The following is a 23,945-nucleotide window of genomic DNA, read 5'->3' on the forward strand; positions in this document are numbered from 1 at the left end:
TCCTTCCCATGCTTTTATGTTGAAGCTTCACCGGAAGTGTGTTGTGTGTTCTCCTCTCTGGCTTGTGTAGCATGTAAAGCACACCGTGTCTCGCTGCTGCAGCCTGTCCAGCGGTGTGTGTCTCCCTTTCTCTCTCTCTGTGTGTGTGTGAGTGTATGATTGTGTGTGTCCGCCACAGCCAGCGGTGTTGTACGGTTCCCCTCCAGCGGCCGTGGGTGCACTTCAGACGGGGACGGTGAGTAGAACCCACCGGGGGTCGAGCTCCGGTGGAAGAGAAAGAAGTTAGAAATGAAACAAGCATGTTAAGCTAGCTGTAGCCTACATGTGAGCTGAGGGGGGGCGACCCCTCCCTCCACCACCTGCACACACCTCTCACTGTACCATTCCTTTATTTAGATTTAATAAAATATATTAAAAGTAGTTAACTAACCAGCTATGTGCGTTTTATTAAATTAATCGTATTGTTAATATTAGCTGTGATACAACGTGTGAGGTGTGATGCAACGTTGAAACGAAATATGATCATTAAGTGTGTATTCTCAATATACTCCTATTCCCATCTTTATATTTTTTGGGTGTAAGAAAATGACTTTGACTTTGGAGAAGAGGGTTTTATTTTGATGGTTCAAGCCGGAAGTTTAATTACGTTAGATAAACTTGTCACTACTGTAACTTCAGGTCCTGCACGGTGACCTCATCTGTCGCTAGAGGTCACCTACGTAGGAGTATAAAGTTTTTTTTAAAGTTTTACCTCCAGAAAACCTGCAGGAGAGTCAAGAGGAAAGAAGTGTGTCTGAGCATTTGAGATTCTGTTGTATTATAATTTATATTTCATTGTATTTATTTGCTGTTTCTGCTTAGTTGTAATGCAATGTAATGTAGTTGTCAGATTCTATTGTTCTAGTTCATTGCTGCTTCGTCATTATTCATCACTAATTTCTCCTCCTTCCATTCTCCCCGTCATTCTCTGCAGGTGACTCGTCCGATATCGACTGTGAGAGTTCATGTGCCTGAGAGTCTGACACGCACCCGTCTGTCCAATGGCTGCCTCGGGCTCCACCTCTTATGCCTCCATCACCTCCGATGTGCCTGAGGGTTTCCACTATGAAACCAAGTACATCGTGCTCACCTACCTGGGCATGCTGCCCGTCGGTAGATCACACACACTAACCCCAGCTCCAGGTGAGAGGAGGGACTTTGAATCTGTGGCTTATTGTAATTTGGTTAAATCTGATTTGCTTCAATTTTAAAACAAAGTGAAGAAATGAAATGATATAGAAGGGGCAGTAGTCCTTCCTATCCTCATGTTGTGCAGTTTTACCTATATACGTTACTAGAGGAGCACATATCTCCACCAGGACCCAACAGTCTCCTTATGAACCCACATTTAGATTCACTAAATCCAGATTTTTATTGTAAGAACAAAATTAAAACACTCTTAAATATCAGTCAATAATATTTCTTCAATATTCCAAAATTATTCTCTGGGAAAACAAGGAAAATGTTGAAAAACGTGCAACAATAATTCTTGGATTCACCCCTTTGATCCAGATCTGCACCTAATTTTACTGAGTTGAGTTCTGACCCGTGCTGCATCCTTCCTTCATGATAATCTGTCCAGTAGTGTTTAGTGTAATCCTGATTGAGACAATCAAACACAGACAATAGCATTACCTCCTTGCCAGAGGTAACAAGGGCAACCATTGCTCTTGTGCATTGACACAGCACATATTGGACACGCACAACAAATATTCAGGGTGTGTAGTCAGGTTTCCACCCGTTACCTTTAACCCTCTCTGACATCGGCTTGGAAACACACCCAGAGACTGATGTGCTCATGAACAAATAGTTGTGAGCTTCCCATTGAGCTTCGGCTACAATCGTTCCAATATGGTGTCCAGACTAACAGAAGACTGGCATGTCTTCACAGAGGCTTTCATAGCAGCCTTGTGAGTCATGACCTCCGGCTGCAGCACGTCAGGCTTTTCATCTTGTTCACTGTGTGTGACTGGAATACAAAGAAATCTACACACAGTAAAGTGTCTTTTGAGCAGTTTCTGACCTTTTTTGTCACATAACTTTGTCACATTTGTAATTCATTACAGAATAAGCGTGTTATGTGCTGTCAGCGAAACAATGTGTGAAACTAAATCTCACACTTGCCGCCAGCCTGTCATGACTTCTGCTGTAGAGTGAAACCATGCAAAGCAGGAAATCTGATTGAGAACAGGGAGAGAGATGTCATTCCCGCCTTCGCAGGATATGAGCAGATCTCTCTGGAAGAATAACAGAGGTAGAGATGGTTTAAAAAAAGAGAGAGAGACAGGGAAGTTCTTTATATTTTCTGCCTCTTTTTTCTGGTTGTGCTCAGAATGGGCAGAGAAGGGCCGATAAGTGGCTGATCCCCACTTTCCGCTCGACCCGGTCCAATTTCTGACAGCCTGTCATGTGCAATCACCGCAGGATTACTCTCGCCAATGGACCAAAGCAAACTATCTGGCTCCGGCTTGTTGTCTGGCTGAATGCTGAAACAGCAGCAAGCCCAGGAAAAACCAACACTGGTCCTCAGGGTGTTCATGTTGGAGCTGCAGCGATACAGACAGAGAGGGAGAGAGGGGGTGGGGCAGGGGTTGCTTCCTTCCTGTTTGATTTAACAAGTGGGAAATTAAATAGTGTTATTTTTCAATGATACTTGTAAGTTTACAAATCCCAGGTAAAGCCATCCCATCTCAAACCAACAGAAGATAGAGTGTCACTCTATCAAGATTCATGAATTATTCCCTGGGAAATTGGGGAAAATATCAATATGCAGTGTGTGCAGTCACGTGAAAGGTCCGTTGTTTGGTAACCCGGTAGATCTTCTGTAATCAAACAAGTCAACAGACAGGGTTGAAGAACCGTGACTTCCTTGATGGATGTAGTAATAATAATGCAACTCAGTGGAAAGGTCTTTACGTTAATGTGTTTATCAGACGCCTTATCCAATGTCTGCTGTGTCTGTCCGTGATGAAAGGCATCATTCACAACGTGTTCTGCGTGAATGTGAAAGCTCACGGTCAAACGCCCATGAACGTCCTTCAGCATAAACTGTGCATTGCTGTCTTGTATCCAAGCGATGACAGAACAACTTGCTCAGCTTTTTCTTATGACTTCAGCCACATCATAGTGAAGAGGAGGAGGTGAGGGAGGAGGTGAGGGAGGAGGTGAAGGAGGAGGAGGAGGAGGAGGAGGTGAAGGACATAAGAGTAAAGGGTGTCAGTGTGAGCCTGCAAACATGTCCTCCAGGAAAGTTAGTAATGACGGAGAAACTGATTATATTGTTTTTCTTTAGGGGTTTTGTGTAATATTTTGTAGAGTGCTGTGAAGTATTTGTGAAGAGTCAGCATGTGGGAGTCTGTTGTGTGCTTGTGAGAGAGAGAGAGAGAGAGAGAGATTTCATGTGTCACATGCTTTTCTCTTCCAGAAGACGCCCAGAATGAGAGGGAGAAGACGAGAATGATAAAAGAACGGATAGAGGAAGAGCTGAGGCAACTGGACGATGAAATGGCTGCCTGTATGTGGACACGTGCACACACACACACACACACACACACACACACTCCACTGCTTGTTCTCAGGTAAATGTTACAAAAGTCCAAAGTGCAACTAATATACTGCTCTCAAGTCTTTTACAGTTAGGACATTTTAGTCATCAAATGTATTAATACAAACACGTTCACAATACATACAATTTACAAAATATTTAAAAAATAATAATTCTAATAAGAGAACAACCAAGTGGATATAATTATAAAAACGTTTTTTAGTGTTCAAAGAACTCCAGAAGTTAGTGTTTGTCAATGTGTAACTCAAAACGTATGTGGAAGTAGAACTTTGGTTTCTTTACATAACTTTGGTTCTGTAACATGAGGGAGCGTTACGTCACATGACCCTCGTAGCTCACGTGCAGCGAGGAAGAGACTTTATAGTATTTTATAGTAGTATAGTAAGTATTCAATGATCAGTGTGTAGGATTTAGTGACATCAAGTGGTGATGTTTCAGCTTGTAGCCAATTGAACACCTCTTTCCTCACCCCTCCCTTTCTAAATGTGTAGGAAAACCTTCAGCAACCTTCAGATAACAAAATGAAAACACAACAATCCTTAGTTTCAGGTGGTTATACACTCATGAAATTAAACATTTTATGAATAAGCTTTATTTTTCCACTGATTTCTCTCTGTTTGGCTTTTCCCGCAATGCAAATCATTTGTTTTCATTGAACTGCACCACCTGTGTGAGATCTCATTCTTCTCTGTTGTCTGTGTGTCTGCAGCCTTTTCCAACGCAGGCTTCAACCGCGGCTCGTCACCAGTGTTCAGTCCAACCAACCCGGAGAGCTTCATCGAGGACTGCCTCGCTGTGATGGGGAACCGGGTGGTCCGAGAGCTCGGCGCATCCCTGGCGGCAGCCGTGCAATCGCTCCTCACAGGGTCAGTTGTGCAGAGCTGTGACCACGTTTGAGAAAAATATGAAGTTAATGGGTTTTAGTTCTCAGGGAAGCGCTGATGAGGCCAGAGCAGCGTCAGTTATCTCTGCTGCTGCGCCTCTTGTCCTTTAGCTCTTTATTAATGTAACGTTCATTTCACACAGAAGCATCATTGTGGTTGTTGGTGCAGCCGCCACACTATCCTCCAAACGCTGCTAGTACAATACACAAACAGAATGAGGGAACCCTGTGTGTGCCACAATCTCAAAGGAATGGACAAGGGCAATGTTGATAAACTGCTGCTGAAGTTCATTTTCTCCTCGGTGAACTTTTGATCTTCAGCACTGATGCAGTCCAGTCCAGTGCAGTGAATCTGAAGCAGGAACAAGCCTCAGAAGTCATCACTCCCACACGACTCACGGGAATTGGGAATCTGTATTTCATACAGGAGCTCAACTTTCACTTGACTCCATGAAGGCAGAGAATAAGCTCTGGACGACAGCAACACTGTTTATCTACCTGGAATAATTTGTAGTTTTTCAAATGTCCTCCTAAACAAACATATGCCAAACTTTAGTTTAATACCAGTGATGCTCCCTGCGTGTGTTTCAGGCCTGTGGAATATCAGGGATTCAGAGACACAGCACTGGCGCTTTCAACACACATACAGGGAGGCTGGAGCAAGGTGAGCCAGAACTTTCCTTCCATCATACAAACTTCAAATATTCCACAAGACATGCAAAGTGCAACATTTAAACTGCCCTCTATTGCCTTCTCATATTCTTGTGAATAGCTAATGTCTCCACTTGAGCCTCTTAACTTCTTTCGCTTCCCACAACACGTGCCTCTACTCATCTTTCCGTGTCTGTGTCCCAGGTGTTTGTGCCTCTGGTGCTGCTCCAGGCTTTACAGAGCGAGGGCCAGTCCGTGACAACTCTGCTGCATCTGGGGATTCACCTGCTAGAGGAGGATGAATGTGACTACATCCTCCAGCAGGGGGGGTGGGTGAGTTACAGGCACGCACGCAACAGAGGAAATCCATTAATACACACAAGTACATTTTATTCTCTGTCGCCTGGAAATCAAAATTCACTTCCTGCCTTTGTGTGAAGAATAATAAGATGAGCAAGAATTTTAATTTTACCACATGTTCAGAAATGTGTCAATTGCAAAAATAGTGATGTAATTTTAAGGTTATTTTAAAGTTTACATTTCAATGAGAAACAACCACTAAAAACGAAATAGTTTGCAACTTTGTGCTGAGGATGAAACAGGAAGTTGTTGTGTAGTGCAAAGTGAACAGGAGTAGTTCTTGTACCGTGCTTAACTTAGATGTGCAGGTCTCTAAGTGGCCATCTGGGGGCGTTGGTGAGCCACCTACGCAGTTTCATACACATTATTTCTTGATCCACATCAACATACACATGAGATTAACATGCACATTAAACAGGAGTAATCCTAAACATAATCGGACAGCATTTCAGTTTTCATTCACTCTTTCACAAAATATACCAGAGACTCCACTGCTGTATCTGTGATCTCATGAACCTTGTGATCATTTACAACCTGAACATTTCTAGTGCGGTGTTCGTTCTAAACCTGCCTGTTTGGAACAGGATGTTTGTTTGGCCTGTGGTGATGCAGATTCTTTCTGACTCTGTAAAGAAAAAATAGAGAAAAAGCATTTGTTGTCGTTTACGTGATGAGTCCCAGTCCCAGTTCCCTTATTGAATGTGTCATGAGTCCAAATTTCACCAAATTTGACTCTGCACTTCTTCTGGGTCTCAGAAATACACACGCCAAGTATGAAGCCAATAAGATGAACAGTTCTCAAGATATGTGAGCCACATACAAACAGACTTGAATTAGGAGATTGATTAAGCAAAAATGTACTTCTATTTATTTCTGATGCTTTATTCTTATAAGCCTGCAGGTGGTGTGTACTCAACCAAATTAAGCGATAGCAGGAATATGTCTCCTCACTGTCGGTCCTCCCACTTTTTTTTTCTACGTATGTGACGATTTGCAGCTACAACCTTTCGTGTGTTTAAGATTTGCATTTTCTACCAGTGATGATATTAGTGAGGCTCCAGTTCTCCCATCTTATATCCAGTGTAACACTGCGTCACAGATGGCGTCCTACGAACCAGGTCACGCTCATGAACAGTCACGTGACCTCACATGTTCACCGCTGCCCTGGTCGCCATTACGTCGTTGTCATGATGCTCTGCCCGTTGTTTCCTGCGACGTAACGTGCAAACGAGCCCAGGCTCCAAAACAAAGCCACATTCTTGCTCCGCGTTATGTCACGGGATGAACGAATGATAGGCTGGGACAGGATCAGGAGGGAGAGCGAGCGAGAGAGAGAGAGAGAGGGAGAGTGCATGAAGAGACTGGCCATCGGAAGGGAGGGAACACGAGGGAGGGGGGGAGAGATGAGGAAGAAGAGGGGTGGACGCAGCGGGCGAATGAGCGAGCGAGAGAAAAGTGAAATCTCCCATTAGTTTGACAGCTGCCTCTGTGCACCTCTCTCTCTCTCTCTCCAACTGGCTTCCTACCTTCTCTCCATCTCTACGACTGTCTTGTCCTTTTGATTCTCTCGCGCTTCGTCTGTTCAACTGTGAACCGGGTCGCTTCTACACTTTGCACTGAGGTAGGATGTTGTATTTGGGATGTAGAAGCAACGGCAGAGAGAGATAATCGATGTTGATGTGTGTTCTCCGGGGAAAGAGTGACTGTGCATAAGTAACAAAGTCTCACCAGCTTCTGTCATCGCCTAGGGGTAGCATGTAAATATACAGCACGGTTATCTTAAGTCCATAAAACCTGAACTTGATGAGCGAAGAACAGAATATGTAAAAATGCTAATCGGCTAAAACACGAGAAACATCAAGCTCCCTAAGATGGAGGCAAGAGACGTTTTTTCTTTATTATATTTCTCTTCATTCTTTACTACGTTGTGCGTTTAAATGTAACAACAAAGATCTGCACGGTTTTCCATGTAGAATTGTGTAAAAGTGGACATTCTGTTCGTGCTGTTCCTCCAGGACACTGCTGTGAGTAACGCATCGTGCAAGGTTGGGGCGACCCTCGTCAAATCCTTTTGTTGGTTACACCACCATACAAAAACCATTGTTATGACCCTAATATTCTGTCCACCTCATTGGGCAGGAACAAAACCAGCAGCCTTCAGATGGGGCACAGCCAGGGGCGGCTAGGGGGGAGGATGTGATTGGGGGAGGGAGGGGCAGAAAAATGGCCTACGTAGTCTTGGTTCTAGTCCATCTGTCCGTCTGACTAGAGCCTCACCAACACTTCCTTTAGCCGATTTTACGTTATATCACAGATATATCAGTATTTGTGTATATTTTGTCGATATAAACAACAACCTACGGGTGAGTTAATGCTGCGTCTCCGTCCTTCGAGGGTTCAGACAGCTGTCCGTCCCCCAGGGAAAACTGCCTCGTGAGCCCTGAGTCTGCACATCAGCCATTTCATATTACAGTCCTTGGGAGTGAGATGGAACACGACACCAGAGGTTTGACAGCTGCACACTCACCTCTCCACTAACAAAGACAGACAGTATTTGACAATCTATTTATTAAGAAACACGATGCCGTAAGGGTATCTTATCTCAAAAGGCAACAAAGTGGTTGATGAAGGCCCTGTGGTTGCACATGTGGCTGCAGCTTAGAGACAGTGAGGTTGCAGCTGTGATGTTTTAAGGTCAAAGTGCTGTCAGGGTTCCAGCCCGGGCTGAGTCAGGGCACATCACGCAGCACCCGGTGCAGTGTAACAGTGCCCCCCCATATTACATAAGCCCCCCCCCGCTCAGCAGCTCCGGGGGTGAAATAATGTGCATCGCTGTGGCACTGCACCAACGTGAGCCCGGGCCAGAGAAGAGAAGAGAAGAGGAGAGTCCCTGAGCAGCCTGAGAAAGCCCCAAAAATAACTCTTAATAATCCTCTAAAATCATCATCACCAGGGGCCTGACTGTCCCACGTGTAGCTCAGTGAAAAACTTATTACAGCAGCAGCAGCAGACTGGCCGACCGCCAGAGGTTACACAGGGCGTCCATCCGTTTCCCTCGGCCTCCATCTCTCTATCAGCCTCACTGCTGCCACAACACTGTTGATGGTTGATGACCAGGGACTGTTGAGTGATGTAAACTGCAAATCTGGACACAACCAAAAACTATTGCATCAGGTTTTTAAATGATTTCATGCAAGGATCCACCAGAGCTGTGAGGTTTCAAAAACACCCTCTTGAGTTGTTTAAATACCTGTTTGACTGCTTCGTACTTTAGATGATGGTATGTTACAATACGTAAGAGATTATTATGAAGAATATCTCTTTACATCATTAATTGAACATTTGTGGTTTGAGTAAAGCATTTTATCTGTTTTTATAGTTTTTTATTTGAGCGTGAAATCAAAATATTTGAACAGTTTTTTTCCCGTACTGATACAGAAATTAGGAAGTATACAAATTACGATACATGTACATCAGCATATATAGATATATATCTATATATGCTGATACCCTGTTCTGTCTTTTAAAATAAAGGTGCAGTTACAGTTGAGTCTTAACTGTCCCTCCTGTTCCTGCGTTTTACTGAGTCAGCTGCTCTGTGACCTCCTGCTGTGTTTGTGTGCTGGTGAGAAACAGTGATGACATAATCCTCATGAATGTCAAGCACAAATATGAGCCAGTGAACATTGCATTGAGTTTTTATGACACTGGTTCAAAACTGGTTTAACTGTAGGGTAGTTTGAAGTGGTGTTGCTGTGGCAACAAACCCAGATCTGGTGCATGTTGCCTGAGTGGCAGCCATGTGCCAGTGTCACAAGTAGGTGTAGCAGTCACAGAACTGTAGCAGATGTTTTCTGCTCTTTTTCTCTCTTTGGTGAAGTGGTTGTGTCGCCTGGCTTTTCTCAGCTGCAGTGTTTTATGTGTGAGCTGTGTAAAGTTGTGTTACAGTGAGATATGTAGATCGCACTCTCTTGGCTCAGCCTCAGGAATCCGTTCTTGTTTGACATAGTTTGTTTGTCTCGGGGCGAAGGTGGAGAACTGAGGGCTCGTGCCTGAGAGCAGAACAGAACGTTTCCTACAAGCAGCAACATGGAATTTGAGCAAGAAGAAATTTAGAGCTATTTCAGAGTGGATTGTCTCCTCAGGTCTGTGTTTTTTCTTATGAGTTATTTCTGAAAGTTTTTTTGAAATGTCTTTATAGTTCATGTGTGATTATTATTAGTCAGCGTGCTTTTAACTTTGGACTGTTCCTATTGGAAAAAGTCAGATTGTTCTTGTACAACTTTAATCCGCAAAGCTTTGTATGACAGCGACCAACAAAACTGCATCAAAAATTTTGTAAGAAAGGGTCTATTGTTTGTGTTAATTGGCACAACTTTTTTTTTGGACAAAGTACTTTGTACAAGTTGGGGTGTGGTGAAGGGCGTAGACAAAAACACAAAGAATGTTCAAAGAAGATTGGAAAGTAAATCCAACAAAAATCTGTACGACTGAAACACTTCAGTGTCGTTCATTCAACATCTGTTTTCTGGTATTTTGGGCCACGTGAGTGTGTTTTTACAAGCAGATGTCAAAATACCTCATTCCTCAGAACACGTTTCCTGAGGATGAACATTCTGCAGGATTTCTTATATTTACAGTTTAGCTCCGCATGCTTTTCTTGTGGATTTCCAAGCCTGGCTCCAGCTGATCGGGAGGCTGTGTCCTCCTGAGGGACGAGGTTTATGTGAAACACTCTTTCGCTCTGCGACATGTAAATCAGCTTATGGAGAAAACCGAACATTGGATAACGACGGAACGCTGATAGATTAAATCTCTCGCCTTCCAGGATGCAGCTGTTTTGCACATCACTGTGAGCAACCTTGTAAATGAAAAATAACCTTCCCAGCTGTAATTTAATACATTTAATTTACATAGGTTTTATTTGTGCTACCTCAGGGTGTAAATAGTGTGTTGATCAGATGCAAATTGCCAGTTATAGACACTGAAAAACATAATGACCTGTGTTCAGTATATTTTTCAAATGAGAGGGCGTCGACTCTCAGCTGCTGTTTCTGCTCACACAGACACACAAACACACCTCTGTACCCAACTGTCTGTTAGAATCTCATCTGTTGGAGTCACACCTACGTGACTCACACAGCAACACAACACAGAAGCCTTGTGACACACACGCACATTTGTCTCTACCCTCGTCAACTCAGTTTCTTTTAAACATGGATCAATTATTCATCACATGGTCGTTGCTCAGCATCTTTTCCGCGTCACCTGCTCAGGCAGACATGACTGTTATGGCAATGGAGAGGTTCTGTGTATGTCTATGTTTGTTTGGTGGGTTCAGACTGAAATACCTCACTTGTCATTGGCTGAAATTTTACCATTAGCACGTGCATGTTCCCCGTAGTATGAATTTTTTTGGGCCGCTTAGCAAGTATTAGCTTGCTTACGTTGATCAAAAACTGCTGACTCTATAACTGCATCTTATTGCAACACATGAAATGGAAAACTCTAAGTTGAAGCCTGTGTAAACCTGCACAGTCACAGTTAACACGTGAGAGGGTTTGACAAAGTGAGAGGACACACTACGTTGTCCCATAACCTCTGTATTCATCCAGAGATGCCAAAGATATGTGAGCTTCTATGTTCAAGATAAGCGAGCATGTCCCTCAAGATGCAAGAGCCTGTATCTCGTGCTCTCGTGCACATTGTGTAGAGTCATTGGCCTATTTTTAAGCCACATATTTCAGAATCTGCATCACATCACTGCACGTTCAGCAAAACTGAGAGATAAGCCAGTCGTGTTGTGTCCTGATGACCCGGCTCTGGAAATAAGTTTGACCTCTTTCATACTGTTGAGGTCAAACATGAACAGTTCTGCAGCCTCTACTGTTTGGTTCATTTGACTTAAGTGTATTTTGCATTAGCAAGCCAACCTCTATCTGTCACATGATGATATGATATATGCATGTTACATAATAGGGCATTAGAGACGCTGGAGCCAATGTTGTGTTGCATCTGAACACCACTAGGTGTCACAAAGGGCGAACTTATGATGTGAAGCAGTGCAGTGAATGAGAGGATATTGTGAGGTCATTTGTGATACAAACAGCAGTATAAACACAAGTTGAACACAAAACATGGACAGGAAATAATATAAATGACATAAAATAACATATTTTATAAAAGCAAGAACACACAAGAATCTTCAGGGTCTCAACAAATTCAAATCGCAATAAATAGTCACCTCATGGAAACATAAAAATTCTCTAGATTTTTATTTGGATCTGCACCAAATTGCACAAACTCATAATTATCAGTCCCCACACAATGTTAAAGAAAGTTAAAAATAAATCTTGGATCCGCCCCCTGTTCCAGATCAAAAACAAAACTGAAAGGGTTCTTCCCTGACCCTTACCCCATCCTTCCACCAGGTTTCGTGATAATCTGTCCTTTACTTATTGAGTAATCTTGCCAACTAACAGTTAAACAAACAAACGAAAACATGACCCTCTTGGAAGAGGCAATGGCAGCTGGGACAAACGAGTTCCTGTATCTGTTTCTCCTGGAAAAGTTACTCAGTGTAAACATACAGAAATTAATCTTTTGATTTGATTGACTTCTTTACTCACATGGTTTACATCACACAGAATACTGATCCCCTCTCTGTTCCCGTCTGTCTACCACAGGGTGAAATATTCAGGCTCGGGTCCGAGGAGGAGCGAGGTGTGACCATCGCCGAAGACAACAACGACATCTACATCCTGTCGGGGGAGCAGCATCCCGACCAGCTCAGCCCTCCTGCGTCGCTGCTCTGCGCTGGAGACAACAGCAGCGGGCCGAGCTCCTGGCAGACGGAAAGCTTACCCGTGTCTCTCGCCGGCCACGAGTCCTGGGCGCAGGTTGCGATGGACCCCGAAGACGTGAAGAGCCTGGACAGCAACGACGGCGTGGCCCTGGCCGAGGAGCGCAGCGAAAACAATTCGTCAAACTCTGACATTGTCCACGTGGAGCGCGAGGAGGTGGAGCTGCTGGAGGAAGGCGGAGCAATAGATGAGAGCATGATAAGCGTCATAGGCACCGAAAGCGAGCTGGCCGAGCTCCGGGAGGAATTTAGCAACCAAACTCCACCTGTTTCACTTTCTGCAGAGGTGGACTCCACAGCCCCAGCCTCCTTGATTTCACTAGAGGAGCCCGTTGTCATAGAGACGCCTACAAGCTTGTCCGCAGAACCTTCCCTCATCTCCTCAGAACCAGAGCTGCCTCCCCCGGTCGTAGAAGCTGCTGCTCCTCCTGCAGAGCCAGAACCTGCAGAACCTTTACCTGTTCCTGCTGCTGAACCAGAGCCTGAGCCAGAACCAGCCGCTGCACCAGTGCCTGCTGAGGTGACACCCCCACCTGCAGCCAGCGAGACCCCCGAGGTCACATCAGAGCCAGCACCCGAACCAGAGCAGGAGGCGGAACCAGCTGCAGTGCCTCCCCAGCTAGAGGAGCCAGAGACTGTGGCAGAACCAGCTGTGGTCCCCGTGGCGGCCCCTCTGGTGACGGAGGAGGCAGCGGCCCCTGTAGAAGCCCCAGTGGCCCCTGTAGAAGCCCCGGCTGAGGAGCCTCCCGTGGAGCTGGAGCAGCCGTCAGAGATCTCCACGCTGCTGTACGGTGGCGCTGCGCTGGTGGCACTCGCTGCTATCGTGACCTACAGCTTCATAAGCTACAGGAGGAAGTAGAACGGAGAAGCGTCTTTCTCCGGGGAGAGGAATGCACATTCTAAGATGTTGAAGTAGTAATTAATGTATTAGTAAACACATGGTGGGACTCTCCTTACAAATTATGTTGGATCTATCAAACGAGGCCGATCTGTTTTTTTTATCTTTGGTTTTTGAAGGTTCCACCTCATCCTCGTCATGACCTCTCCTCGCTGCTTCACTCCACCAGGCACACACACAGAAAGGGGAGAAGGATGCACTCCTACTTGTTCCCTAATTTGTTCCTTAGTTTAAATTTGTGAAAATCCAGCGCTTAATCCTCTGAAATTCAAAGTGTGACTTTTATCCCTGTTCTGTTACTTTCAGTTTCTCTGTCGTCTGCAGCTTTTGTTTGTTTTGGGCCATTTAACTCAGTGTTGGCTAAATGGGAAATTCCATGACCCTCAGCGAAAGAAAAACTTCAAATAAACAAAGGGTTAACATTTATTATTGCTGAGTTCAGGTTTTCTAACGACTATAACTGTTCCCTCTAACTGTGATGAGTAATTCTGATACTTCCTCTGGTAAACAAACCAAATGTATGATACGGAAATTCACTGCGAGACATCTGGATTGCACAACAGACATCTTAGTTTGGATTTGATTTTTTCATCTTGCACAAGGGATCTGAATCCCTAATGCAGCATGTTTTGATTGTTCGTGACTTGAAACAAAGGTTTTGCCCAGGGATGGGTTCAAGTATTTTAATGTCTCCCAAAGTTCAGTACTGTACTGCTGCTGCATTAAACATCTCTAGGTACAGTCATGTGAAGTCCCACATAAAACAGTGTACAGTATTAATTCTTGTTAAGGGTTTTTCAGATACTGGAGGGATGTTCCCACATTAAAATACTCAACCTGCTCTAAGGGAAAGTGTGAATGTACAGAGCAAGATGGATTCTAAAGACACTTTGTACTCTGACTTTCCTGAAATACACTGTTTGAAATTGAAATGTGAAAATAAAAAAAGTTCAGGTGAAAAAGACCATTGGAGAAGTTTTCTGTAGTGGTTTTATTAAAATGTTCAAGTGTTTAATTTCATTTTAACAAACTTCACATTTATTTAAAGGAAAACAGAAAAATCTCAACTATTTAGTTAAAGATTGAAAGTAAATTAAATCTCAGAAATACTGTATATTAATTCAAGTTGCAAAACAAAAGCAGAATGACAATACAAAAAGACTCAGGTATTTCAAGTATAAACAAAAAGCTACACTTTTAAGTAAAGAGTAAACGGAGGCAGAAAGACGCAGAGCAAAGAAAGCAACAAAAAAAAGTTTTACAAACTCATCCTTACGCTTACGGTAAAAATCAAATGATAAGTTTGAAAAGTGTTGACTACACTTCCGGTTGCACAGCTCCGTTCTCACTGGACTGCTAATGAGGAGCAGATTTCAGGCGTCGCTCCACCACATGTACGTGTCACTTCCTGTGAGGCGGCCGCTCTGAAGTCACCTGACCCTCGCGGGGCCGATGAACTGCAGAGCCGCGTTGAAGAGGCTCCTCAGCAGCTGTGGGGCCTGTTCACACACTCCTTTAACCAGGGTGAGCGTGAGGGCCATGAAGACCCGCTCCTGAGGTAGATGCTCCAGACCAGTGCCGTTCCTTATTATCCGCTGGACCTCCGAGTTCAGGTGGGTTCTCCACTGCTGGAAATAAAAAATAATACCACTGTGGCCTTAAATACTTCAAACAAACTGTATTGCACTTTCTTTAAAATACAAAGTGCTTAATTGAAAGATTAGAATGCCGAAAGATTGAGTGCATAACTCTGCAAAGGGCAAAACTGCACAAAATCTAAAAATATCAATCCCCAAAATATGCCAGATTTTTTCAATCTTATCCTTATTTCTTAACAAATTCACAAAAATGTTGACAATATGATTTATATCACAATGTTTTCCCGTATTTTGAACTTGCTCCAAAAGTCCTCAATACATAAACTTAAAGAAAAAGGCCTTAAGTATATCCACTGTTTCAAAATCATTGGAAATCAAATTGATCTAAAAGAGCACAGGAAATCATTTAAAACAGCAAATGGCACATTTAATTAAGTTGTTGGTGTGGTTTAGACAATTTGTGTCGCCACCTCTGTGGTTTCCCACATCCGCTGAACTGTTAAACAGAGAAACCTGAGAATAGAGTAATAGTCTTAATTCATTTTGAGACAATAGTGGAAGCTCTTGTACTTTGTGTCCATTTGAAAAAGGAAACTATTCAGTGTTTGATTAAGTTACTACAGCTAAATCCAAACCTGAATTGTCAGAAATGTGTTTTAGATGTGGTATAGAGGTTGGCTCCTTCCTACACTGTACCTGGCTTTGCACAAAGGTGAGATCCTTTTGGTATGACTTTTGTAATGTATTATCTAAGAACACAGGAGTTACATTTCCATTGGATCCTGAGCTATGCTTACTGGGAAACTTCACAACTTTCAACGGTCTTTAACGAAGCTCCAAATTAAATTTGCAGAAAGTGCTTTATGTGTGGCCAGGAAATGTATGACTTGGAAGTCTGATTCCCCGACTCTCATAGACAGATGGTCTGGGGAAATGAACAGTTGTATTCCTCTTGAAAAGATTACATATAGTCTCAGAAAGAAATACAAGTGATTTTTGAAAATCTGGCAGCCTTATTTGGAGTACATGGATACATACAACAGTACCATAGGACTGTAACTATTTGGAGCTCTGAACTACATTATTTACTGTGTCATTGCGGTATTTCTCTTTGATGTGTCATCCCATGCACCAACTTTTTTGTTTTGTTTTTTGTTTCTCTTTGGGTGGGGGGAATTATTTAATTAGTTTTATTTCATCTATGTGTGTATTTTTTTTAAATTTGTTATGTAAATTTCAGTTATGTTTAATGTAGAGTTTTCTGTATGCTCTGCATGTTCTCATGTTGTGAAAATATTCTAAAAAAAAAAAAAAAAAAAAAATTACTACAGCTAATGACTCGTCGTGAATAAAGGCTGAGGGCCGGCTCACCTCAGCTCGGGAGTCTGATGTGTTCCTCATCAGGTTTCTGGTGGCCTGGGTCATGACACTTTCCTCGAGTTGGTCTGCGATTTCTCTCAGCTCCCCGGCCACCTGCTGAATGTTGGCTGCAGGGTCTTGGTTCCCTGCAGGGAAACATCACAACAGAATAATAATAATAATAATAAACAACGTTCAGTGTGTCTGGATTCAACCAGGAGGACGTGAACAAATCGCATTTCCTTGGGGGTTAAATCTCTTTTGAGTCAAGTCTGACAAACAGCTGTGACTTCCTGCTTTCACTTTACAGAACAGGTTGTCTCTTACTGTAAATGGAAACTACTTCTCAGACAGGAATGGCGTCGCTCTGAGCTCAGGACCGAGATAACAGGGAGATAACAGACAGTCATTCTGCAGGTAAACAAGCGTGTTAGTGACCAGATCGGATTCTGTGGGTTCACCTCAACTTCAAATGACTCAACTTCTTGATAAACAAACACACTAGCATGAGTCTACCTCAGTCTGCCCTCCCCTTCTCTACTCTTCTCTACTCTTCATATCTCATTATTATATACCAACCAACTGTCCATTCCTTTACTACCACTACATATCTTATATATTTATATATGTATACATTTTTGTTGTTTTATATATATATATATATATATATATTATTGTACTTTCCACTCCAGCAGCACAAGAACACTTCCCTACTGGACACTGACACAATCACATCATTGCATTCCATTCCTGTATCTGTATATATATTCTCCGTATGTGATTTATGTATGTATGTATGTCAGTGAGGTGTTTAAGTGTTAACTGTATAAGCTACTGGATGATCTAAATTTCCCTCGGGATTAATAAAGTATCTATCTATCTATCTATCTATCTATCTATCTATCTATCTATCTATCTATCTATCTATCTACCTACCTTTCTATCTATCTATCTATCTATCTATCTATATATCTACCTATCTATATATCTACCTTTCTATCTACCTATCTATCTATCTATCTATCTATCTATCTATCTATCTATCTATCTATCTATCTATCTACCTATCTACCTACCTACTTACCTACCTACCTACCTACCTACCTACCTATCTACCTACCTATCTATATATCTACCTACCTTTCTATCTATCTATCTATCTATCTATCTATCTATCTATCTATCTATCTATCTATCTATCTATCTATCTACCTTTCTATCTATCTATCTATCTATCTATCTATCTATCTATCTATCTATCTATCTATCTATCTATCTATCTATCTATCTACCTACCTACCTACCTACCTACCTACCTATCTATCTACCTACCTATCTATCTATTTAACAACCTATCTGTCTATCTTTCTATCTATCTATCTATCTATCTATCAATCAATCTAAACATCTGGATGTGGAGACAGTTTGAAGATGCTCACATTGCCACGGCAGCTCCACCACAGGCTGGATACCCTGCAGATCCATGTGGACACTTTCATACTCCAGGTGTCCGTCGGTCTCCAGGTCCCCGTCCTCCGAGGGGTCCACCCGGGGACCGTTGCAGTTGATGTCCCGGTGGGTGACATGGAGCTCGTTGCCCAGGGAGTGCAGCTCCTTCTGGATCTCTGCGCCCCGACAGTCCGCCTGGAGGAAGGCCAGCATGACCAGGGCGGCGCTCGAACCCCCGGGCACATCCATTACCCGGTTGTCCATGGAGGAGTCAACCCTCTCCGCCTGAAACTCACTTAAAGTTACGTAAAGAGAGGAAAAATAACACCTTAAGTTACGCACTGAATTAAACAAACAACACCTGAACCTTCATAAAAGTTGCTATTCACAACCAACACGTAAACAACAACTTTTATTTGAGTTAAGCTAGCTGGGGAAGCTAAGCTAAAGCTAAGTTTAAAGTTGTTTTGCACTAGCTAGCCACGTTAGCATCACCGAAAATCAAATTTAACGCAAAAATAGATAAAATACGTTGACTCACATTCGTTTCTCTTGCTGGGACAAACTCTTCGCCTCTTATAAATAACCAGTTTAGACCATAGACTGTATATATAAAGGTATAGACCAGTGATGCGCTGTTGGTGGATCCCAGTGAGACAAACAACTGCAGCTTCCCGACTGATCTACAGTGAGGGGGCCGGGCTTGTGAACGCACCATGACGCATTCATGAGCCGTCGGGAAATTTGAGAGTCAACACTTTAAAGTGATATTTAAAAGGTCAAGTGTGTAAGGTTTACTGTGAAAGGGATCGATGGGCAGGAATTGAATGTACAATAATCACAGTGATGTTTTCAATAGTGTTTGATCAATATAAATTGTCAGAGTTATTTTACCCTAGAGTGGGCCCTTTATATTTAGAATAGTTTATCTTGATTAAAACAAATCTGGCATACAGGGTCTGATATTTGAGTGTGTGAAACTTGGTCCAGATCCAGATACAAATCCAGATGTGTATTTAAACTTGGTTTCATGAGGGGACTGTTGGGCCTTGGTGGCATTATGAACTCCACTCAGAACCATTCTAGTTAAGGGTTGTGTTAATTGTGGGAGGAATGTACCTTTGTGAAAGTTCTGTACATAAGCATAACTTTTAAAGTGTGATGAAAATATTGTACTTTCTATTCTTTCGAGTGACTTTAAATATTAAGATGTTGAGCACACACACAAATGTTTAAATATAAAATATGGTGCATCATTATAGGTTAGCCTCTTTAAGTCAATGGAAGAAGAAGTTGTTAAAATATACTCCACCCTTAATCAACCACAACAGTCAAATTTTACTTAACATAAATTATTTGTAATAATAAAATCCAGAATATTCTAACACACAGGATATGTGGTGCCATTGTAGTTTTCAGTGGAATCACATGCATTTCCTTTCGGTGTGATGGTTCAGTGAGGTCTTGTTGTGGTTGCAGTGTCACAGTCACACAGGCACACAGTTTACTGCAGCTGGAGATAAGAACGACTCCTCTGGAAAGTCCCTGCTTCAGCTTTGTCGAACTTGTGGTTATTTTTTAAAGTGCTTAAACCCCAGAGAAGTTAAAAAGACGAGACTTGTAAAGCTGTTTTAAGAAAAGAAAAAAAACTTCATCTGATCAAAATGGTTTCAATGTTTATTTACAGTTTTAAAAAAAATGAAAACAAGACCTTAACATTGGTCTTCAGCAGATACATGTTGACATTCATCACTTGACGTTTGAAAGGATTAATCTGTGTCAAACTGATGCTGTCCAACATCCTCCAGACTTTCAGTTACACCAGTCGTCCATCCATGATTGTCCTTTCCAGTGCCCGTCTGGAACAGATAAGCTTGTACGGTCCTCACTTTGACTTTCTGCATTTATACCACCATCTTGTTTCAGAAGGTGGGACATGGGCTTCATGGGCTTCACTCCCCCCCATCAGACTCTATATCCAGGGAAATCGTAGCTTATGGATCGAGCCGTGCTCCGACCAACAAGTCTCCTCCCTGATTTGGGTAGAGAGCCCATCTTGGCAGGAGCTTTCAGCCCAGGAGGGAGGCTCTGCTTGGGGGACAGTGCTGCCTGACGAGCCTCCTGGAGCTCTCTGTGGAGAAAGGAATTTAAATACTTTGATCAATGTGATAATTTAATAAAACAAAGTGCATAACAATAATGTGAAAGTTTTCAATAAAATATGAAATTGCACCACCTACTGGTCACTTTATGTTTAAGTCAGAGCTTCGAAAATAGACTTACTTATACTTGTCCCCTTATTTTAAATGAAGTAGCCATACATCAGACATCCTGAAAGATTTGTCAGGATGTATTACAGAACTACTGTAATAGACTATGCAGGGGTACAGTCTCAGGAAAAACTATTCATATGCAAAATAAAGATAGTCTTGATTATCACACTTTATTTTATGGTATAATACCCTAAAGCTTGTTCTGGGAGTCAAACCCTAAAGATTGGAAACTGATGCCTAGGAACACTGGGCCTCATTCACCAATATCATAATGTTTAAGAATTTTCTTAAATTAGAACATTTACACAAACTGCACAATTAAAAGTAATATCAAATAACTGATTATTTTACACAAGCATTTTTAGTAGTCAAGTGTGCGTTAGATTTGTCTTCAGTGTGCGTAGATTCTGTTCTTACACAAGAACAAATTTATACACACATTTATGAATGTCGGAATAAAGAAATGTCTTCTTAAGAACAGTTGGTGAATGACAACCATTACATTTCAGCAGTTGGAGCCCAGAATCAGAGCTGCAGCTTTAATCAACCTTCATTATCCCGTCTTACTTCTCGAGCATGGCCGTCCTGAACTTCTCCACGTTGAGCTCTCTACGCAGCTGAGTGGCCAGCCTCCCAGTCCTCTCATCCCTCAACACTGGGTGCTTGCAAAGCTCCCTGGCAGATGGCCGCTTGCTCTGGTCTGGATCCAGTAACACCTGACAAGAGAAAGAAAATAATAATAAAACGAACCAGAGTACATCAGTTAGGACTGACTTCGACACAGGAAGCAGCTGAAATTCCAAGTCTCTTCCATTCTGTTGGAGTACCTGTATGAGGCCTCTGAAGGCAGGTGAGAGCTCCTGCGCCAGCTCCGGCAGCTTCCCCTCTCGAAGGCTGTGCCACTCAGCTCCGTTTTGAGGCAAAGGAGGAGCCCCAGCAGCGAGCAGCACCGTGAGGCCCAGAGCAAAGATGTCCGCCTTGGGGAGGTGGCTGTAATCCTGGGAGGAAACAGTTTACGTAGAGGTTAGGAAATATATACTGGATCTATGATTTTTTAATCCATTACTAATTTCAGTCAAGGATAAAACAGTTTCACCTCATGCAGGACCTCACTGGCCAGAAAGCGGCTATCCCCTTCCTCAACTTGAGGATTGCTGGTGGATGTCACGTGACCCAGATCCCCTACAAAAAACAACAGGAATCACAACTAACAGCCAACACACATTTAAAAAAGAGAAGAAAAAAAAAAAGGTAGAAACATATTTAATATCGAATGGCATACCAATTTTGAAAACGACTCCTGCGGGAGCGCTCCTGTCGTCTTCCTCCTCACTCTCCCCCTCGCCCGCCGCGGTCGGGCAGGGACGCTGGCAAATAAATATATTACCTGCAGAGGTGAGACACTGTCAGAAGGTGCAAGGAAACACTACGTGACAACCACTGTACAAGACTCACTTGGCTTGATGTCCAAGTGCACCAGGCCTGTGCTGTGGATGTATTTCAGACCCATGGACACTTGTAAGAGCAGATCTTTCAGTTCGGCCTCAGAGAACAGCTCACACTGCACCCGCTTCTTCACAATGGCATCACCCAGGCTTCCACCTGGCTCAACACACACACCTCCATGTCTTGACTCAACATATTTACAACTAGTGTGGATCTCAGTTGAACACAAACCTCCACCAACAATCCTACACATGATTGAATTGTTCTCATAGGAGAGATAAAACAGAAAAAGGAAGCGCTCTGATAATCTAAATTATTAATTAGTCATAAAAACCTGGTCCAAAAGAGTCAACATGAAAACCAATGCAACAAATTTAACTCTCAACTACATGTGAGAGAGATAAACTCGACATATCACATCAACATGAAATACATCACCAGGAAAGGTTACAGCTTAACAACAATCCAGTTGTGGAATAAATAATCTCATAATTGTGTAACCCAGCTAATAAATAAACCTTTAAAACAGACACGGTGGAAACATTTAATCATTTAACTTGTTTTATTATGTGCTGTGGACCTTAATGTGAAACTTACCATCACAGTATTCATTCTGTATAATCATGTGATCGTCCTCTGCCCAAGCTGAATAATAACGAACAACATGTGGGTGGTGTCCAAGAACAGCGTGTGCATATACCTCCTTTAGGGCCAGCTGCCTGGAAGGATGTTCAAGAAAAGGAGGTCATGGGTTCATTTGATTAAAATCGGTAACCAAATAATAAAAAAAAGTCTGTGTGTCAGTGTGACATGGTGCTGACTCACTCGTTGGCAGAGCCTGCGAGAGGTCGCCGAGAGCGTTTTATGGCGTACCAGCAACCGTCCAGCCTCTTCACGCACTTGTACACGGCCCCGAACTCGCCCACGCCGATGCACTCCAGCTCCAGGAACTCGCCCTCGTAGCGTGACAGCATGAGGGTTTGGATGGCTCGTCTCTGCCAGATAAACAGACGGAGAGGCCTTGTGGTAAAAGAAAAAACAAAGATTTCCAAAAAAGGAACACAACACGTCACAGAAGCTCCTATCTCCAGATTGATCACAGGCCAGGAGAACCGGGGAGTTTCTTTGTTGTGCCACCAAATAAGGAAACACTTCCACGGTGGAGGTGTGACGTAGGAGATTCCTCGAGTCAGTTTTTGGACAAAACAGTGCGTGAGGAGGCAGCTGAAGATGACAAAGCCTGCTGATGAAATCGCATCAGAGGCATCTGAGAGGGAGGGTTACAGTCACCAGAAAGCAAGGATGAAAATAGCTGTACCTTTCGTGGGAGGAAGGCCTCATCGTCCTCCTCAGATGACGTTAGGCTGTGCTTCATCCTGGAAGATGGAGAAGGGCCTTTAGACCTTTGTACTGTAAGAGTGCATTTCAATGGGTTTAACAGTCAGGCCTGCAGTGTCAGGGCACTAAAAACAGGAAGATGGACTCAAAGTAGTTCTATCTCCCACCACATGTCAAAAACAGTTTCACACCTGCTGGATTGTGGGAATCTAATGGTCATTTAAGTGTTTGAGGTAAAAAATAACTGCATTTCCCTGAGTAATTTCCCTGTAATGTGAGTGTTGACCGAATCCACAAGTTAACCTGTGTCCATAGTCGTCATCTTCATCGCTCCTGGAGCTGCTCCTCCACTGCTGCTCGCTGTTCCTGCGTACAGTGTCGGGGGTGAAGGGATTCACGTTGACGGAAGGCGCCTGGAGGAGGGTTGCAGCAGCCGAGGGGAAATGGAAGCTCTTCGGTTTGCAACTTATCTTGGAGCTGGAGCAAGGCTGGGACGACTTTGAGAGCAGACTCTGAAAAACGCAGATCATCGTATATTGAACTCAAACTGATAAAATCATCCAAGACTACAAGGGTGCACTAAGGACGATAAGTATTCCCCCACCTTTGGCGTGCTGGGGGAGTCACAGAGCCTAAGTTTGCTCCAGGAGGCGTAAGGTATGGGGCTGGTGCACTGGAAAGGGGAAGACAAGTCGTGGCTCCTGCCGCGGTGGCGTTGCACCCTGGGTGTCCTGCATGCCGGGCTGGGACTGTGGTTTCTGGGACTGTGGTTTCTGGGACTGCGGAAGCCGGGACTGAGGATCCTTGGACTGTGGTGCCTGGGACTGTGGTTCCTGGGACTGCGGAAACTGGGACTGTGGATCCTTGGACTGCAGATTCCAGGACTGCGCATGCTGGGGGCGAAGTCGTCAGAGCTGTTGTCGCTGCTGCTGTTGGCCTCCTCTCCACAGCTGGAGAAGTCCAGCTGCTGGCTGATCTCCTCAAACAACGCCATCTTTCTCGGGGCCTGTAGTTTGGCAAAGGATTCCGTTAAAAAGCTTAATCCTGCATTAAACTGCACTTAGAGAGCAAAACTACTTATTAGCATTAATAGTCCTACGTTTAATTCTCTTCAGGAACATAATAGGGATAATTAACATGCATGTTGCCAATTAAAGCTTCAGCCTCTGAAGGAGGTAGGCCCACATATATCCAGTGTGATTCTAGACCATTATTAACTCTTTG

The 23,945-nt window shown here is 43.3% G+C and overlaps 3 protein-coding genes across 4 annotated transcripts; 1 reads left to right on the top strand and 2 right to left on the bottom strand.

The window, feature by feature from the left end:
- The first annotated feature begins 97 nt into the window (after window positions 1–97).
- Window positions 98–14,223, top strand: bcl2l13 (BCL2 like 13). Its single transcript, XM_061076673.1, has 7 exons — window positions 98–235; window positions 974–1,182; window positions 3,464–3,553; window positions 4,314–4,470; window positions 5,079–5,151; window positions 5,343–5,471; window positions 12,185–14,223. Exons 2-7 carry the CDS (start codon window positions 1,041–1,043, stop codon window positions 13,217–13,219), a joined length of 1,626 nt encoding a protein of 541 aa, XP_060932656.1. The 5' UTR covers window positions 98–235; window positions 974–1,040; the 3' UTR covers window positions 13,220–14,223.
- A 7-nt stretch (window positions 14,224–14,230) lies between these two features.
- Window positions 14,231–18,330, bottom strand: bida (BH3 interacting domain death agonist). Of its 2 annotated transcripts, none has more exons than XM_061076675.1 (4): window positions 18,206–18,330; window positions 17,655–17,959; window positions 16,228–16,361; window positions 14,231–14,883 (listed from the first exon to the last, which is right to left on the bottom strand). In XM_061076675.1, the coding sequence occupies exons 2-4, from the start codon at window positions 17,926–17,928 to the stop codon at window positions 14,689–14,691; spliced, it is 603 nt and encodes a 200-aa protein (XP_060932658.1). In that variant the 5' UTR covers window positions 17,929–17,959; window positions 18,206–18,330; the 3' UTR covers window positions 14,231–14,688. The 2 variants fall into 2 exon arrangements, with proteins under 2 accessions (XP_060932658.1, XP_060932657.1); XM_061076674.1 differs by having other exon boundaries at window positions 14,231–14,886.
- A 1,035-nt stretch (window positions 18,331–19,365) lies between these two features.
- Window positions 19,366–23,715, bottom strand: wee2 (WEE2 oocyte meiosis inhibiting kinase). Its single transcript, XM_061076486.1, has 12 exons — window positions 23,625–23,715; window positions 23,326–23,504; window positions 23,025–23,233; window positions 22,702–22,759; window positions 22,209–22,378; window positions 21,981–22,102; window positions 21,393–21,539; window positions 21,220–21,324; window positions 21,034–21,119; window positions 20,765–20,935; window positions 20,505–20,653; window positions 19,366–19,795 (listed from the first exon to the last, which is right to left on the bottom strand). The coding sequence occupies exons 1-12, from the start codon at window positions 23,713–23,715 to the stop codon at window positions 19,630–19,632; spliced, it is 1,653 nt and encodes a 550-aa protein (XP_060932469.1). The 3' UTR covers window positions 19,366–19,629.
- Window positions 23,716–23,945: the final 230 nt, after the last annotated feature.

The sequence above is a fragment of the Limanda limanda genome, chromosome 8, assembly GCF_963576545.1.
Source record: "Limanda limanda chromosome 8, fLimLim1.1, whole genome shotgun sequence".
In the NCBI taxonomy this organism is placed as follows: domain Eukaryota; kingdom Metazoa; phylum Chordata; class Actinopteri; order Pleuronectiformes; family Pleuronectidae; genus Limanda; species Limanda limanda.

Bases quoted from the DNA above. Each gene is read 5' to 3' on its own strand.
- bida (XM_061076674.1), bottom strand. From the start codon at position 17,928: ATGGACAACCGGGTAATGGATGTGCCCGGGGGTTCGAGCGCCGCCCTG. The intron at 16,362-17,654 runs GTGAGCATCTTC...GTTTCCCTGCAG, and splicing joins GGTGGAGCTGCCGTGGCAAT to GGAACCAAGACCCTGCAGCC. The intron at 14,887-16,227 runs GTGAGCCGGCCC...TTTTATTTCCAG, and splicing joins CATCAGACTCCCGAGCTGAG to CAGTGGAGAACCCACCTGAA.
- bcl2l13 (XM_061076673.1), top strand. From the start codon at position 1,041: ATGGCTGCCTCGGGCTCCACCTCTTATGCCTCCATCACCTCCGATGTG. The intron at 3,554-4,313 runs GTATGTGGACAC...GTGTGTCTGCAG, and splicing joins GGACGATGAAATGGCTGCCT to CCTTTTCCAACGCAGGCTTC. The intron at 5,472-12,184 runs GTGAGTTACAGG...TGTCTACCACAG, and splicing joins TCCTCCAGCAGGGGGGGTGG to GGTGAAATATTCAGGCTCGG.
- wee2 (XM_061076486.1), bottom strand. From the start codon at position 23,715: ATGGCGTTGTTTGAGGAGATCAGCCAGCAGCTGGACTTCTCCAGCTGT. The intron at 23,234-23,325 runs GTGGGGGAATAC...TGCGTTTTTCAG, and splicing joins ACTCCCCCAGCACGCCAAAG to AGTCTGCTCTCAAAGTCGTC. The intron at 22,103-22,208 runs GTGAGTCAGCAC...ACATCCTTCCAG, and splicing joins CTCGCAGGCTCTGCCAACGA to GCAGCTGGCCCTAAAGGAGG.